The sequence below is a fragment of the Panulirus ornatus genome, chromosome 15 (assembly GCF_036320965.1).
Source record: "Panulirus ornatus isolate Po-2019 chromosome 15, ASM3632096v1, whole genome shotgun sequence".
NCBI classification, from domain to species: domain Eukaryota; kingdom Metazoa; phylum Arthropoda; class Malacostraca; order Decapoda; family Palinuridae; genus Panulirus; species Panulirus ornatus.
In genome coordinates, this window is record NC_092238.1 from 2,090,842 (window position 1) to 2,108,284 (window position 17,443).

The 17,443-nt window shown below is 38.0% G+C and overlaps 1 protein-coding gene across 13 annotated transcripts in view; it reads right to left on the bottom strand.

Moving 5' to 3' along the window:
• The window catches only part of LOC139753671 (regulator of G-protein signaling 10-like), a 26,200-nt gene extending 12,983 nt beyond the window's left edge, over nucleotides 1-13,217 (bottom strand). For 3 of the 13 annotated variants that reach the window (XR_011713746.1, XR_011713744.1, XR_011713745.1), the window contains exons 1-4: nucleotides 13,033-13,194; nucleotides 9,870-10,032; nucleotides 6,837-7,007; nucleotides 1,319-1,444 (exon numbers count right to left, since the gene is read on the bottom strand). Coding sequence is in view for 10 of the 13 variants with exons in the window: in XM_071670336.1 (XP_071526437.1) it covers nucleotides 5,168-5,245; nucleotides 6,837-7,007; nucleotides 9,870-10,010 (390 nt within the window). In the remaining 3 variants the exon portion in view is untranslated. The other 10 variants (XM_071670335.1, XM_071670340.1, XM_071670333.1 and 7 more) reach the window with 8 other exon arrangements.
• Between the last annotated feature and the right edge of the window lie 4,226 nt (nucleotides 13,218-17,443).

A 17,443-nucleotide genomic window follows, 5' to 3' on the forward strand; every position in this document is an offset into this window, starting at 1 on the left:
AAGAGCCTTTTGCCACAAATACAAACAGCAACTTTCTTTAAAACAACATGCCTACATTGCAAAACTCTCTCTGATATCTAAGCACCTCCTTAATCTTCGATAAAAGCTTTAAAAATTCTTTGAAATGCTTAACACAGTTAATCTTTATTAAACTTAACCATATTTTTTTTTAAACCCAATTTGTTTTTTTTTTATCACTTTCAGCATCAAATAAGGACTCACACAAACACCTGACAGGAAAAAATACTGTACACAAAATTGAAACTATTAAGGTTATATGCATTTAGGTTATATCTAGCATCAAAGATGACCTTATTTCACAAACACTTCCAAATTCCTTAGCGTTTAAAAATACTTGTGTCATTTTATTCACAAAAAATTTATCCATATGCAACAAATCAACTTTTCATTCCCCTCTTTCCTTGTCTTACTCCCTCATCAAGACTAATTGCAAAGAACTTAACTTGTACTTCAATCCACAAAAGCATGAGTCATTAGATATGTCACTAGTCTCACTTTTCCATTTGCCCTTACATATTTCTTCCTCTCACTATAAAAGACCATTCAGTACCTCTAACATCTTAATCATCCAAGAGTAATTATTTTAACTTTTATGGATTACCTCTACCAACACCTTGATATTTCCATTTACTTTACCCCTCAAATCCTTCAAGCAACAGCAAAACCATCACACCCATGACTGGTTCATCTAATTAGTAACCACACCTCCCACCTCCTTTAATCTTTAATACTTGCACTTCAACAAGGCTTTTTTTCACTTTTCAATTTAAGATTACAGCTTCTCCTCAAACACTGCTTCAATCTCTGCTAGGAATATAAAAGAGGATTTTGGCACAGGAGTGGAGGCATGTATCCCCCTCTTCTATCAATCCATGGTGCAACTATCCATGTTTTGAGGCAACTCAAGTAAAGGATGTGGTAAATTGGACTTGAAAGAAGTCTTCTTTCTTTGACTCATACTTTGCTTTCATTTCTGCCCAAAATCACAGCAACTAAGTTATCTGTGAAGCAAAATTTCTGTCTAAAGGAATTTCCTCTAAAAGCTTTCGTGCTACCTTTCCTTCATTTATCCCAACAATAGATTAGCCAACTCTCTTAACAAAAACGCAACTCAATATGGCTGTTTTTCCTTCTTGAACTCTAATTTGGTTGACTCTAAACATTCCATCATCTATCAAAACTCTTACTAATCATATGCTCTTCCTATTATCTCTGTAAGTCTAAAAAGCACTTCTCTCTGGACACAAGCAAGATGTATAGACCTAAAGGTATCCCTCTTCATGTTCCGAACTTGTACCTGTGCTTGCTTGTCTTTTCCACTTCCTTTTCAAGACAGCTGAGTCTTTATTCAGCCCAGCAATTTTTCCTTTAACTACAGCCAGGGAATATACATCAATAACTCTTGAATTGGCCACCTCTGTCTCTAGACAAAATAAAAAACATTAATGCTTGTAAATGCATCTCATACATTATATATAAATGCTACAGCCTCAACTTTTTACCATACAGTATTTGAAGAGATATGACACTCTTAAAAGATAACAGGTACTAGTGATGGAGACCCTCAGTTATCTATTTGTTTGTGGGAAAAAAAACTCACTATGTATGCCTGAAAGTACTGCTAAAGTACCTCATATGCCTGGCAGCAAAGAAGCATACAGTAAAGAGTACGTAGCAAAAATAAACAAAGTTCATCAGATTGGGATGTATGTCATTTCATCTAGTATCAAGTTTTGGTCAGTCAAAATAAAAACCTTATGAACATATACTTCATAGAATATTCGAGAGCATCCCACAGAGTGTGCTGAGGATATTAGAACTGCTGCAGGGAAAAGGTTAAAACAAACCTTTCCCTCATCATGGGAACATGCACTAGCACAGCTTATTCTGAGAAAAGGTGACTGTTCTAACCATACCAATTACCATCTAGTTGTCCTGACTTCTGCAATTAACAAATTCTTCAAATCTCTTCTTCTAAAATCCCATCACCTTTAAGTCCTTAATCCTTCCATTCTTCTCTCTGGTCAGCAGCATTGCCTTTACGAAGAGAAACCCATACTAATGTCTCTTCATCTCAAAGATACACCATAATTTTTAAGACAGGGTGTGGCAATGGTGTATCATCTCCAGGTTCCTTCTTTTTGGCTTTTCTCCCACTCTCTGTTTTCTCAAGTCTACCCTCCTTAATGGCCAGTCACTCTCCATAACTGATGAAATCACTCTCTGCCTCTTTCCCCACTAACATTGGTGACCCTCAGGGTTTTGTCCTGCTTCCTACATATTTCTTCTTTCCTATCTGTCTTCAACAGATCATCAATTGCACTTATACAATGATGACTGAACACTTCATTCTTTACTTCTTTCAAATCCCATCCATCTTCTCTTACTTGGTTAATATCCCATCTCATCACAAATGTTTCACTATATTCAGATTTGGACAGAATTAGATGATGGGAAGTCACAACAAAATTAATTTCAATGCCTCTCCTCTAAACATAACTTCTTTCAGTTATCCTTTCCAGACCTCTTCAAAACTTTCCCACATCCTTTAATGGCTCTGTAATTCCACCAGTCAACACAATAAACATACTTGGTATCACAGTAACATCTATCTTGGAAATCCTATACCACACAAACAACTTAGTCTGCTTAATGAAACCTGGAGAATTCTACAGCATCACTGTTTGAAGAAACACGTTATCATGAAAGTCGATCCTTGTGCAGCTGATCTATATTCAAAACTATAGAGAGAAGTAGCCGTGATGATGGGGTCACATGCATTTAATAACCCTGATGTATAATTCTACCTTCCCAAAATTCTGGCTTTCATGATCTTATTTGTTCCTCTTACCTTAACCCATTTTCAAGCCTGAATACTTGTATTAATTACCCCTAAGATATCTTGAAAAAATAATGTGAATATTCATTATTCATTTACAGTAATTTTCATCTTCTTTTCACTGATTTCTATATTTGCAGTTTTCTAAGAAATGCAGTTGTTCAATGCAACACACTAACATATTATGGATGAGAAATGTGACGTTTCTTCATGTTCGTCTTGCTCCCCTCATATTCACATAAACACACCTCAAGCTGCTAACTTTAGGGAAATACTTCAGTGAGTACTTACTATTCTAAAGCATTTTCCATTAGCATGTTTTCCATTTTGAAAATTCAATTAATTTAGCCGTTATTTAATCTTTCTTTCTTTCTTTCAAACTATTCGCCATTTCCCGCGTTAGCGAGGTAGCGTTAAGAACAGAGGACTGGGCCTTGGAGGGAATATCCTCACCTGGCCCCCTTCTCTGTTCCTTGTTTTGGAAAATTAAAAAACGAGAGGGGAAGATTTCCAGCCCCCCGCTCCCTCCCCTTTTAGTCGCCTTCTACGACATGCAGGGAATACATGGGAAGTATTCTTTCTCCCCTATCCCCGTTATTTAATACAATATCTAATTGTAGAAATCATGATTTCTATGAGGAGAGAATAAGCCAGGCCCATTGTATCCTCACAAATAGAAGTGAGGTTATAAGACTCTTCTATTGTATGGAAAGTAATGCTACACCAATACAGCTTGTGATATATATCTTATCACATACTGCCAAGCCAATTATACATACATACTTATCATAAATACTACAGTATAAATAATATCTACATCTTTAGTTTTTTAATGATTTTGAATACATTCTAAAATATACACAGAAACAATATCAACGGTAAAGAAACTTAAAATATATCATTAAAACAATGCAAGGACACAAAGTTCACAAATATTCACCGACAACCAATAAGGGTCAAAACCTTAAAACTGAGAAGCTTACAAACTAGTACCTGTACTATCTATCTTTTAACTCTGAAACTACTTACACAAAGATTGGATACCTACACCCATGCAATTAATTCATATTCATCCCATACCTGAATGAAATAGTCACTTTAACCTATACTAACTGGTTTATCAATAACACTGGTCAACAACTAATTTTCATCATCACTCATAGTTTGTGGTGAAGTTGATGTAGTTTTGGACGCTGATTTTGAAAATGCAATCCGTTTTCTTGTATCACGTCTACTTTTCAAGAGAGATTTGGCACTGCTGAAAGATAAAGCTGAACTTTTAGCATCTCGTTAAAAAGAAAAATGTCTGCTCAAGATGGACACTTGCATAACTTATTTTAGGAAAAGATGTCAGACTCTTACTTCTTATTTTTCTATGAATGGGCTGCTCTGTTTCTGCAACAACAATGACCCATTATTCCACAGCTTATTCCAAGAGCATGATCTCTCTCAATGGTGCTTGTTCATCAAACCATCTAAGAGAAATATGAAAGTGGTGCTGCTCTACAATGGAAACAAGAAACCCTCCATTCCTGTAGGGCATTCAGTTCACATGAAAGCATGTTATGAGAACATGCAAGCACTCCTAATGCCATAAAATACAAAAATTATAACTGGAAAATATGTGGGGACTTGAAAGTGATCAGCAGGATGATGGGAATGCATTTAGGATTCACGAAATGCTCCTGTCTTTTATGCCTCTGGGATAGTTGAGCAACTTCCAGGCCTGGACTGGCCTCAATGAAGATCATACGAGCCAGGAACTTTGAATGTCCAGGATACGCCTCTAGTTGATCCACAAAATGTTTTTCTTCCCCCACTCCACATAAAGCTTGTCCTTAAGAGGCAATTTGTGAAAACACTAGCCAAGAGAAACTTGAAAGGATTCGAGTATGTGGTGGAAAAAGTTCCGAAGATCATCGAGGCCAAGTTTAAAGAAGGCATCTTCATCGGTCCACAGATAAAGGAACTCCTGAAAGACCACAATTTCAGCACACATCTTGGTGAATTGGAGCTGAAGGCCTAAAACTTTTTCAGGTGGCCATGTGAAAATTTCTTGGGAAACATAAGATCTCCACATTCTGCTATGGGATGTAAACGTTTTTCTGGAGAACCTTGGAGCAATGTCTCATGAACAAGAATGCTTCCATCAGGATATCAGTGCATTGGAGCATAAATACCAGGGTTTCTGGAATGAAGGAATGCTTGCAGATTACCGCTGGATGTTATACAGGGATGAACCTGAGTCAGAGCACCATAAGAGGTCAAAGCTCAGCACTTTTAGCTTATGAAGAGCACCACAGAAGGTTAAAAGCTCAATGTTTTTAGCATGTTCTTCTGGATGGTATCTTCTCTGTATACCTTCCACTTAGGAATTTTGAATTTCTGCAATAAAAAGTGAACTGGTACAAATCTTATATTTTTACCTTTGCCCATGTATCATGTAGCTGCAGTTGAACTGAAAAAGTATGCATTTGTAGAAGGAAAATGAGACATGTTGTACTGAAATGGACTAAAAATTCGTAATCTGCATCAGAAATAGGGCTGGAAAAGTTACACTGCATCCATGATACGAAAAAAAAAAATTCAATTTTGTTGACCAGTGTAATCATTCACTCTGCATATCAAGCTCAATTATCAAGTATATGTATCCATATGACCTTCCACCTTACAAACATAATACCTTTACAGCAAAGACCTGAAAATAATGCTCCTGGTATCCTTATCTGAAATATTCTCATCCTTTTAAAGTTTACTCATTAAATCTGTCCACTTCTTTCCCTTATACTTTCCATTGTGCCACCACAAATCTTTATTAATCTCTTTTTTCCAGTCCATTATACATAGATATAACATTACAGTCAACACACATTTCTCATACCTACATCTACTTGATTTGGACTCAACCACAGAAGTTAGCCATCTCTGCTAACCATTCTTCACCCATTCACACCTATAAACTTGTTTCACACTTTCAAATAATTTGTAACAAATACGTCAACTTATATAATTCTATCTATACATTATTTTCTAAATCCCAAAAGTCATCTTTGCTGATCATCACTACCAAACAAGATAATACCACTTTTATTCAAACTTACTATTAAAATCCTCTTTCAAAACACATCACCAAAGCAACTTTCTATTCAACCTACCTTTTTTATTTCAACTAACAAAACACTTTCATCAACAAAAAAATTCTGATAGCTTAGCTACCATTCAGGTCCAACAAAATCCAGCTCTTCCAAAACCATAAAAACTCTGATTCTGCACCAAGCTAATTCTACTGAAGAAACTTGGCAATTATAGTGAAGGTAAAGCAATTAGCAACCTGAAACTGTTAAGCATATTTATCTTTCTTTTATTGCTATGTACAAAAATCTGTTTGGAAACGATGAAGTCTAACCAATTCCTTTTACCTTACATCATAACACTTTATAGTCTTAGCTCTATACTTAGTTTTTCTTGAATCACTATTAACCAGGTAGCTAACAGATGCTTCCAAATTCCCCTTAAAGTATTCATGCTCTGCTGTATGCTCTGCATCATCTACTCAAATACGTGTTAAACACCTCATTCTTTTTAAGATCATTGTTACAATGTACAACTATGGCAAGGCTTGATCACCTTACTGAAAAGACATTGCACATTATAATCAATAAAAAAAATTTCTTACTACAAAGTTGTATCATTCATTAACAGTGCTTTACATAAACTATGACCATAGCATACTTTTCAATATCTCATGTCTGAAGCTTTGGTAACATTCATAAAAACTTGAAAGCATACTGAAGCATTTACATGTTCCAAGTCGATAGCCCATAAGCATTTGTGCAAAGCACACTACAGCATTAGTCTAGGTCCAAATTCTTATCCACAACATGAAATGAGAACCATCACCAGCATTAAAATACATCACAGAGCATTTAAGAGCATAGCAGTTCTTACAGACACATGAAATACATGCAGTACTCACAGCAAGATAATCCTCAAAGATTTGTTTTGCAGTGTCTTCAAGTTCCTTAAACCTAGCTTTGTACTTTTCACACTCCAAATAAAAGTCAATGTATTTTGTGAATTCTCCTTCTTCCCCCTCTGACTCCATTTCCAGCAGGAATGCTCGAAACGCTTCAACACCATCAGGATCCTGGCACAAGATAATATACTTTGCTCATATAGATGTTAAAAAACAAGAAAAATATTTTATTAGAGGTAATGATATAACATTCAATATTGGTAAAGGTATCATCTTAATTTTCATTTCCATCTACATTTGGGGCCTCAAGTACATACAGCCTGACCTAACCCATCTTTAGCTTTGGTCCAATGTGAACATACATATTCAAACTATTAAATATAATACTAATCTTTCACAATGAACTCTATGCTGATTACTCAGTGAGACTAACATCCACTCTCTCATAAAAGATCTCTCCACTGCATACAATTAAAAATAATTCCACAGACTTCATCTGAAATGTAATACCACTAGGCCTAACCATTCCAATTTATTTCAATAAACCTGTGCACCTTTTTCACAATTAATTCTTCTCACACCTTCACCTATACTACTGCAAGCTATCTTTACAAACCTGTCCTACGTTGCTATCAAAGACTCTCACCCATGAAAACTTACTACCAAATATCTTTCTCATGTCTATCTACCTACCCATCTATAACTCTGATGCCTGGTCCCTCTAGGAACTATCCCATTAAGGGGGTGGCCATGGAAAAATAGTCTCCACTTATCCCGGTCCTTACATGCCTCCCTTGCATGCACCGTTCTAAACATTCTTCCAACATTTCTCTCCCTTGAGTACTCTTCCAATTTTTCTTCATGTCACTGGTGGTCCTCCTTTCACACAAACCCCTTTCACTGTGCTATCATACTCTCTCCTTGTACACTCCACATCTTGACTTCTTTCCCCATGCCTATACACCTAAAAGAATTATGTTTCACCCACTACATCAACAATGCATTCCCTGCCAAACCAAATCTCTCATACACCCCTCATTTCTTCTTCATTCTATCTACTCATACCACAAGCTCCTCTCAAACATATAATTTCCACAGCCTGGATTCTTGACCTGTGACTAATTGCATACCCATGTTTTGGCTGCACAGATCGGGGATAGGAGGACTATGTTTTCCCTTTAACCCTTCTTCACTTCCATACTTACACCTCTACTCTTATTAACTCTATTAAGGGACCAAATGACTCTTCTACCCTGTACTGCTCTCTCTTGTCTCTCCTTCTATATCACCAAACCTACCCAAGATAGCTTCTAAATACTTAAATTCTCAAATCTCTTCCAGTCTTTCTTCCCCAATATCTATAACACGGTACACTTCCTTCTTTCATTCTATAGGGTTTTGCAAAATTTATACTTTCAATTTGTTTCCTTTCAAACACCATTAACTTACTTTTACTCATATCTACCCTAAATCACCTATGCTTACACACATCATAAAACATACAAACTTCTGAAACTTCTCTTCACTCTCAGTAAACTGCACAGTATCATCCGCAAACAGGCTTGTCACAAGCCACCATACCTCACAACCACACCCCATCTCTGCACACCCTTTCCCTAGTTTTGCTTTCACCTCTCTTATTACTCCATGGGTGATATCACCCACCCCTGCTTCACACCCACATGTATACCAAAACTTTCGCTCAACTCCATTTCTTACAAATATCATAAACATTATACTTAAGTGTTTAAATGGTTAGGACATATGGAAAGAATGAGTGTGGAAATGATGACAAAGAGGATATATGTGTCAGAGGTGGAGGGAACAATAAGGAGGTGGAAGGATGGAGCAAAAAAGATTTTGAGTGATTGAGGCCTGAACATACAGGAGGGTGAGAGGTGTGCAAGGAATAGAGTGAATTAGAATGATGTGGTATACAGGGGTCGATGTGCTGTCAATGAACTGAACCAAGGCATGTCAAGCATATGGGGTAAACCTTGGAAAGGTCTGTGGGGCCTGGATGTGGGGATAGGGAGCTGTGGTTTTGGTGCAATGCACATGACAGCTAGAGACTGAGTGTGAACGAATGTGGCCTTTTTTGTCTTTTCCTGGCGCTACCTCGCAGAAGGTGGGGATGAGGGTGGGATGCTATTCCCTGTGTGGTGGGGTAGTGGCAGGAATTGATGAAGGCAATTAAGTATGAACAAGTACATGCGTATATATGTATATGTTTGTGTATGTTTATGTATGCATATGTTGGTATGTTATGTATATGAGTGGATGGGTCATTCTTCGTCTGTTTCCTGATGCTACCTCACTGATGCGGGACACATCGATTAAGTATAATACAAAAAATAATAATGTATGTGTATGTGCGTGTATGTATATATGTGTATAATGAGTGGATGGATCTTCTTCATCTGTTTCTTGGCACTACCTGGGTATCTGAAGGGTTAGTGACAAGTGTATAGCATATAACCATTTCAGTGGTTTTCAAGTTGCACTCCTCTGACCTGGGTAGCTGTCTTTTCTTTCTGCCTCATCCACATGTGGACTACTGCCATTCTGTCCACAAGCATACAATTTCTTGTCACACACTTGACAAAACTTTATCCACAGCTCAGTCTTCATAACACTAGCCTAAACTTTTGGGAAAATGGTAGGGGCAACAGATAGAAATAAAAGGTATGGACATTATGTAGGAGCATTAGGTACAAGTAATGGACAGAATCATTAGATGGGAGCATTAGGTAGAAGTAGTAAGTTGGAACGATAGGGAGACACGTTAAGCAGTTGTGGTCAGTAGGAACATTAGGGTCTCTGGAAATACTGCACTAGAATTGCCCCCTGCCTGTTGCCTTTCAAGTGTAAGGCACTAAAGTATAAGAAGTGGCACTGAAGTTCACCAGGGGCTGTCCAAGGCAAAAGTGATGGAAATTCTTTTGCTGGGAATATGGGGGTCGAGAAGGCAAGAAAACTGTCTGCTGACAATAAGGATCTGGTGGCAGACATACAGCAAAGATAACTACTTACAGATAATAGAGCATTTATAGAAGAGCTCCATTTCTCTAACTGTACTTTTGTTGGTGCCTTTTTCTTCTCAGGTTTCGGCTTTTCCTTTTCAGCCTTCGAATTTTCTGGTTTTGGCTTCTCAGCCTTCTCTGTTGAACTCATGGCTGCTGTGATAAATCAACACCTGCAGAATGGATATGCAATGTTAATCTTTACCATGCAAACAGTACACCAGTCTTATATACAGTATATGGCACACAGTAAATCAGTCTTTTACCACAGCTTATCTTGGCCAATGACAGTTACCCCATGCTTTTCATAAACATTTTTTTCTCTGAGAAACTTGAGCTAAAAGCACACATCACTGGTAAGATTATGTGGTCCATTTGCATACTGTGTATAAAACAAGGTATTTTCAACAATAACATACACAATACCATACATATATGCATAGCTTTCAAAATTTCTGATAAATAGTCATAATCCATAATTCTAAAATAAGACATATATACCTAATAATTTTTAATCATCAAAGTTCACTCCATTCAGTAACTAAAAATAGCTACAGAATAAAGATAACTAAATAGATACTGTAATTCTGAATCATAAATTAGCAATGCTGTAAAATCAATGCACAAGATACCTCTATTATGGCTTATTACTAAATCACAACAACCATAATAAGCAAGGTGGGACTAAACTGAGCATGTATCAAAATACCAGAAATATACTCTGATAAATTTTCATAAATCCAAATAAGCCTAAATAACAACTTGAAAAATACTTCACGCAAAGAAATGAATGACAACATTCAAACCAAATTAGAGAAGAAAAAATCTTTGTAATCATAATGGACATTTTCCTCACACCATTTCAAATGCTTTTCTATAATTCTGGTAAATACCTATCCTTCTGAAACAAACACTGGGGTGAGGCAGGACTGCATGATATCACCTCGGGTTTTCAATAGATAAGTGGATGTGGCAGTGAAAGACATGGGCCCTGGCTATAACTGCTAAATTATCCAAAATGGCACCATGGCATGCACTTACCATGATTGCTCAATAACATTCTCAAAATTCAACATGAAAAGCAAAATACTGCTATCATCACAATCATTTCAGATAGCAGACCAGTGCACTACTGTAGGTGTATTTCCATGGTCTCTCCATTCTACTGGTATTTTTTCCTTTATTTTTCATACACATTCGTCACTTCCCACATTAGCAAGGTAGTGTCAAGAACAGATGGCTGAGCCTTAGGGAGAAAAATCCTCATTTGGTCCCCTTCTCTGTTCTTTCTTTAGGAAAAATAAAACAGGAGGGGAGGACTTCCAGTGCCCTGTTCCCACTCCCTTTAGCTGCCTTCTACAATGCACAGGGAATATGTGGGCAGTATTCTTTCTTCCCAACACCACCACTAACAAGGATAAAGTTGTAATTTGGTGTTTAAGAAGTGGATATCATTCCAAGTGTTTAATGCAGCAATTAGTAAAAAACAGAAAGGACTAGTGGAATTCTTTTGTACCCTACCAAAATCAAACTAAACAAATCAAGCATAAATTTGAACATGCTTAACTGAACAACAATCACTTCATTAATATGACACTCCAAATAATGTTCTGCCACTACACTTCTATTCTCTAAATGCTACACTACCAATGCATCATGGTGAGAGCTAAATGGACATATTACCACTATTCTATACCAATATTTTGAAAGAAGATTTACAAGTACTCTATTGATATAAAATCTATTGGTCTCCCTAATCACAGAAATACAAAAACATTCAAGCAGAACCTAGCTGTTATGACACCTGGTGAATATTGCATGTTGTTGTGGCCCCTGGTTAATCTGAACCTATTCACAACAGCATTCCTAGAAATATATCTCCATAAGTTTGTCATACAACTAATCAGAACAAAGTTTTCTAAACAATACACAACTTAACTTGAAAACACATTTACACGTGCTATTCTGTCTTTGACTTAAATGCTCTGCCACCAAGAATACAAGGTACTTAGAAAGTGCTGTCAGGTATTCTTAATGAAATCTATGGTATTTTGGAAACATGTTCGTCTTAAGTATGATTAATAAGGGTTTTTATCACTAATATCCATTATCTTGTAAGAGTGTCACGGCTTCATCACAAAATATGAGGGTGCATATCTCTGACGGGCCTCCTTGACATTTCCATATAGACTGACTAGCATATGAAAAAAACTAAATCCGTAGACCCCAGTAATAATGCATGTGGAAGCAGCCAATGAAAGAATTAAAACTGTGTGCACCCCAGCCACAGAGAGCAAAGAAGAAAGTAACAAAGCCTATAAGTCCTACAAGCAGTGAATGGGTTAATAAACTAAATGGTGTGGCATCACAGCATAGGAACGGAGATCACAAAATAAATCACTCAGTAATCAATTCCTTACATAAACAAATTTCATTAATCAACTGGGTCCCCACTATCATAGACATACTTTACCAACCCTAATACAATCATCTTGCACTCCTGTACATGAGAAAATTTCTGTGTTTGCAAAATACCAATTATTTATGAATTTGACAATGATGGATTCTTTTCAAACATTTTCTCCATAAGTTTCCAGTTATTCACTGTAATATCAATAGAGACTTTTCAAACTTCTCAAAACTCAACATTATTCTTTTCCCAAGGTCGAATAGTGAGTCTAACATTCATGTTGAAAATCACATCAACGAATTTGTTACATCTGGCAGAGGCCAATTCTAACTGAAGAATGTTTGTCTTTTGGGATTGGTAATCTCAGGTAATACATTTATTCTTTAACAAGACACAAAATACAAACCACCTATCCTTTCAAGTGATCACTGCACGTGGAACATAATGTTACCAACGTTATCAATGTTAAGGTGATCAATGAACTCAGCAGATCTACACGTCCCAATTACAGAATAAACAACAGCCTTAATTAAAAAGCTACCTTCAGAACTTAATAAAAAGCTTGTCGTCTACTACGGTTATTATCATATGATCTAGTGTAAAGCTGGTGGCACATCCTTGCAAGACTAAGGTGATGGAGGTGGGGGAGGAGTCTTGACCCAAGGCCAAGACATGTCCACCTCTGGCCTGTCGCGTACATACCAGAGGATAACTAACACCAACACTGTTATCATACAGGAAAATGAGCCCCGGAAGTGCTTACCGTACCATGCACGACACTATGGTCTGCACCAGGGGCAGATACACCGCCTGTTAGCTCGTGCTCGCCTCAGGTAACCATCCACCCATAAGGAAGTCTATCAATACAAAGTGGAATTTGTTGACGATACTTCATGAGTTGGTCCTCATGAGCGATAGGGACAGCTGGAGCAGCACTTAGCGCAAACATCCTAGCAGAAATGTATTTCTTCTCATTAATGTAACTAACATGTTCAGAAGTCTATTTCTATATTGTTGAAGGGTTTTTATATGCCAGCTGATACACAGCAAAGATTTTCAAACCAACGGCCGCGAAATTAGATGAAAAGCGCTAGGTAGTGTGCTTTTCGAATTTCCAGTGGATTGACAACGTAAGTATAAAATGAATTGTATCCACGAAAACTTGCCATAGACAAGTAACTTTTGACGACAAACATTTTGGTTTTAACTTTGTTAACGTTCCAACTTCAGGGAACAGCACAGAAAATATATGGTTTAAGACAATGGGTACACCTCTGTGGATAATATAATAGATACCGAAAATGTTTCACACATTACTGAAAAATCATCTCTCTGAAAAAACAAAGAATTATAACTTATAAGATAGTGACCCATTGCTTCAAGAATAACTACATAACTCAGGCATTGGACGTCGTTGTTACCATAGTAACAGTTTAGCAAATAGGATAAACTGTACTCAAATTGTGGTTTGCAGTCTAGAAATGCCACATTGATTTGCCTTAGTACTTCATTGATTCTCCTTGTTTCCTCTTTTCTGTTTTCAGATCTGGGTGTAAGATACTAAGCTCTGAAACATATGTAATACTCAGGATATTCTCAAAGAGGAAAATGTAACAGCGTAATATATCTTCTGCATGCAGAGAAAAATTGTGTAAAACCTACAATGCATTTCGTTTACATGAAATTGCCTTAGATCTTCGCAAAGGTCTTTCATGTAACTTCTGTTTACGATGCATGATACTTAAATTAATTATATAGACCAACAGGAAGATTTCGCCCAAATGATGATGGAAACGAAAGAAAAAATAAAAGTGTTAAATATGATTCTATTCACTAGACCCCCAGTGTGGTCCACAACATCCAACAGCAAGACTCTTTTAGGCATCTCATGCACAGTGAATGCCATGTTAGCCCCTGCTATGAGCCTTGATGGCTTACTTGGCTTTAATATGTCAAATAATTCCGTGGACTTTTGTCAACATATGACAAAATTGCAGAGAAAAATGTCAAAATTGCAGGTAAAACTATAGCCACTTAAAGTTACATGCTACATTTCAACAATTACTGAGGTGAACTGCAATGCTGAAATTATGATTATAAATTGAAATTTTTACTTTAAGTACATATATGGATTGCTTAATTCTGTATACATATAACTATGTCCATTCTTTAAGCTGTTTCCCCACAAAATAAATGATAATAAACAAATCTAGCTACGCCAATGGCTTACGTGGCCTCCGACAAAGTGAGGTGAACATGTATTCTAGAAACCAGGATTTTATTTGCTACTATAACACGCTGCTAGTATGTTATCTTAATGTGTTGACGTCCTGTCATGCTCTCGCAATATGTCAATTCTTAGATCTATTTCTTTCTTTCTTTCTTGTAGTTAGGTTTGTGAAGTGGTTATTGATGCCATCACTTATATCCGAGAGCGAGGCACTTAGCCCTTGACCCAGCCGGCGCCCAGGTCGCTTTAACTGCTTCCGTCCTGTATTGTCTAATCTGGTAGAAAGGCGTGCCCTCGGCCACCCTCAGCCTACACCAGGCTCCAGAGGAACCAGCCGGAAGTAGCCTGGTCAAGGCAGACAGCAGTCGTTCCTGAGGGGTAAATATTGTCGCCGCTGGCGCCGAGGGGCACCGCGCCAGACAACTGTCGGGTCTCTAGCTCGCCCTACCTCTTCTTAGTTCCTCTGGTCCTGGTCATCAGTGTCGTGTTTCTGTGGCATTGGTCCCACAGGCGTATCTAGGAAATGGTGGAAGGGGAAAGGAGGGCGGCAAACTATGGATAAGCCCAAGTAATGATGAAAAGCACAAAAGCAAGTGTTAAATAAATGAACATTGGGAGTCAGAGAACTTAGCCCTTTTTAGGAGTTCCAGATGTTAAAATAGATCATTTATATTAATCAAATTCTATTTAAATGAAGTAAAAGTTGTATACAAGTATGTGAATTACGAAACTAGCAACTATTTTCTAGTAAAACTAAATCAGCGACATTTGGTAACATAAACAAATGGTTACAACAATCAATGGAGTTGTGTTCGATGAGACAAAATATATTTTTGTATACTGTACAGCGAGGGTGGACACACCCTCACCCCCCCCCCCGCCCCCACCCCCAGAGGATACGACCCTTTCTAGTCTTGACTGTCTGTCCGTGGCTCTGGTAGTCACCTCCCCCACCAAAGTTTTAAGTCTCACTTAGGTGCGTGTGGTAGGTAGAGGCTTGTGTTTATGTTCCACCTCAGGTCGTCCTCTGGTGCAAGCAGGTCGTCCTTTGGCCCACGTCGTGCTCTGGTCTGCGTCGTCCTCTGGCCCATGTCGTCCTCTGGTGCACTATCCCAATTTCCTAATCTGTACAGTATAGTAAAGAAGATTCCCTCTCACCCAACACTATAGATGAATACAGGATAGTAATCCTACAAACATGACAAACATTCTGATCTCATTACAGGCGCCAGGTACTCTCGGGAAGAGTGACTTTACCCGCTACTCTGTAAAGAATAGGAAGTTGAAACGCATATTGTATTGTCATTCGTAAACAAAGTTAGTAACCGATAATCGGTATCAAGAGAGAATTTGTCTGGATATGTTTTAAATGAATTCATAGTCTTGGCCCCGACGGTATGAAAGGTTGTTCTGTTGTTCTATAACTGTACAGATGAGATCTCTGCCCTGTTTATGATGGATCTTCACTTACCAAGTTATTCCGTTATTTCTTGTCATCTCTGTCGTACAGGAAGAAATTATCTTGTTATATTACTGAGTATTTTAAAAAAAATCTATCATAACTCAGGGTCTAAGATTTTTAGGAAATCAGTATTAGATTTCTGAGCTTTTGTGTGCAACGTTTATTCCTGAGTAAAGTAATTATCTTTCTTTAAAGCTGATCAAGTTAGGTGACCAGAGGTGAAGTGTGTATCCCGAGGTGTGACCAGGTCCACGCAGGGTCAGTGTTGTATCATTCGTTTTATTGTTTATAGTTCTAGCTAGGAGGCTTAACACTATTGTTTGCTTTTATCATATGCTCTGGGAGGGAGAGGGGAACGTGTTAAAAGGAAGGAATAGGAGATGAAGAAGACAGGGGAGATAGAGGGAGCTGAAGATAGTGGAGAGTCTAGGAAAGGTGGTTAGGGCGGAATGGGATAGTGAAGGACGGTGGTGAACCGACTGGGAAAGGAGTGGGAGTGGGAGGGATGACCAAGGCATTGTAGACTCAGGAACCAGATGATATATGAGCAGTAACTGTGAGTCAACTCACCAAAGTATGGATGAAAAAAAATTATTGAAATGAAATTTTAAGCATTGAAAAACAATGACAGATGAACACCATGTTTGAAGGAGTCCAGCCTTTCCCTGCGACTGGAAGTAGCACGACTTTGAGGCTGCTGAAGCTCTTCAATAGAAGGGTCTCTGGGGGTTAGATAATGATAATGATCATTATCATTATATATACCACTCGATCATGCACGTACAAAAACGACAATTTCGAATCCTCAGGAGAATCAACTCGAGTTAGAGAAGGAGACGTAAATATTGAGTGTGGGGAGAGTTGAGCTGGTCGCCCTGCATCATTGGCTCACGTTAACCTGAGGATCACATGTGGGGCCGGCACCAGCACGGCTGGCTCTCTACCTCCTCACCCAGTGTCTGGCCCCGAGCCAGGGAGGGAGGGATGTCTGTCTGTCAGCTCTATGTCATATGTGTTATATTATCTGTCTTCTCTGATATATATATATATATATATATATATATATATATATATATATATATATATATATATATATATATATATATATATATTCTTTCATCCCATTGTGATAAAAATGTGGATTTTTATTTCATTTTCAGTAGTGGCAGGCAATTGTAGGCCAACCACTGGTGCAGCGCAACACTATGTAGTATGGTACAACCTTCGCTGTGTGTGTGTGTGTGTTGCACTGCATGAGGCACACCGCAACATCCAGGTTCTCTTGCCTGACCCACCACTACGCACTAAACAAAACTTCCCGTTTTCCCTTAGCCGCCCTTCTGGCCAGGTATCGGCTTATGGGGGGCCCCCTCACACCAGTTGGGGATCGCCCTCCTCCCCGGCCCGGCCCGGCGCCAGTATCGCTCCTCGAATAATTCAATTCAAAATAAAGATGTTATGTAAGTTATGTAAATTAGGAGT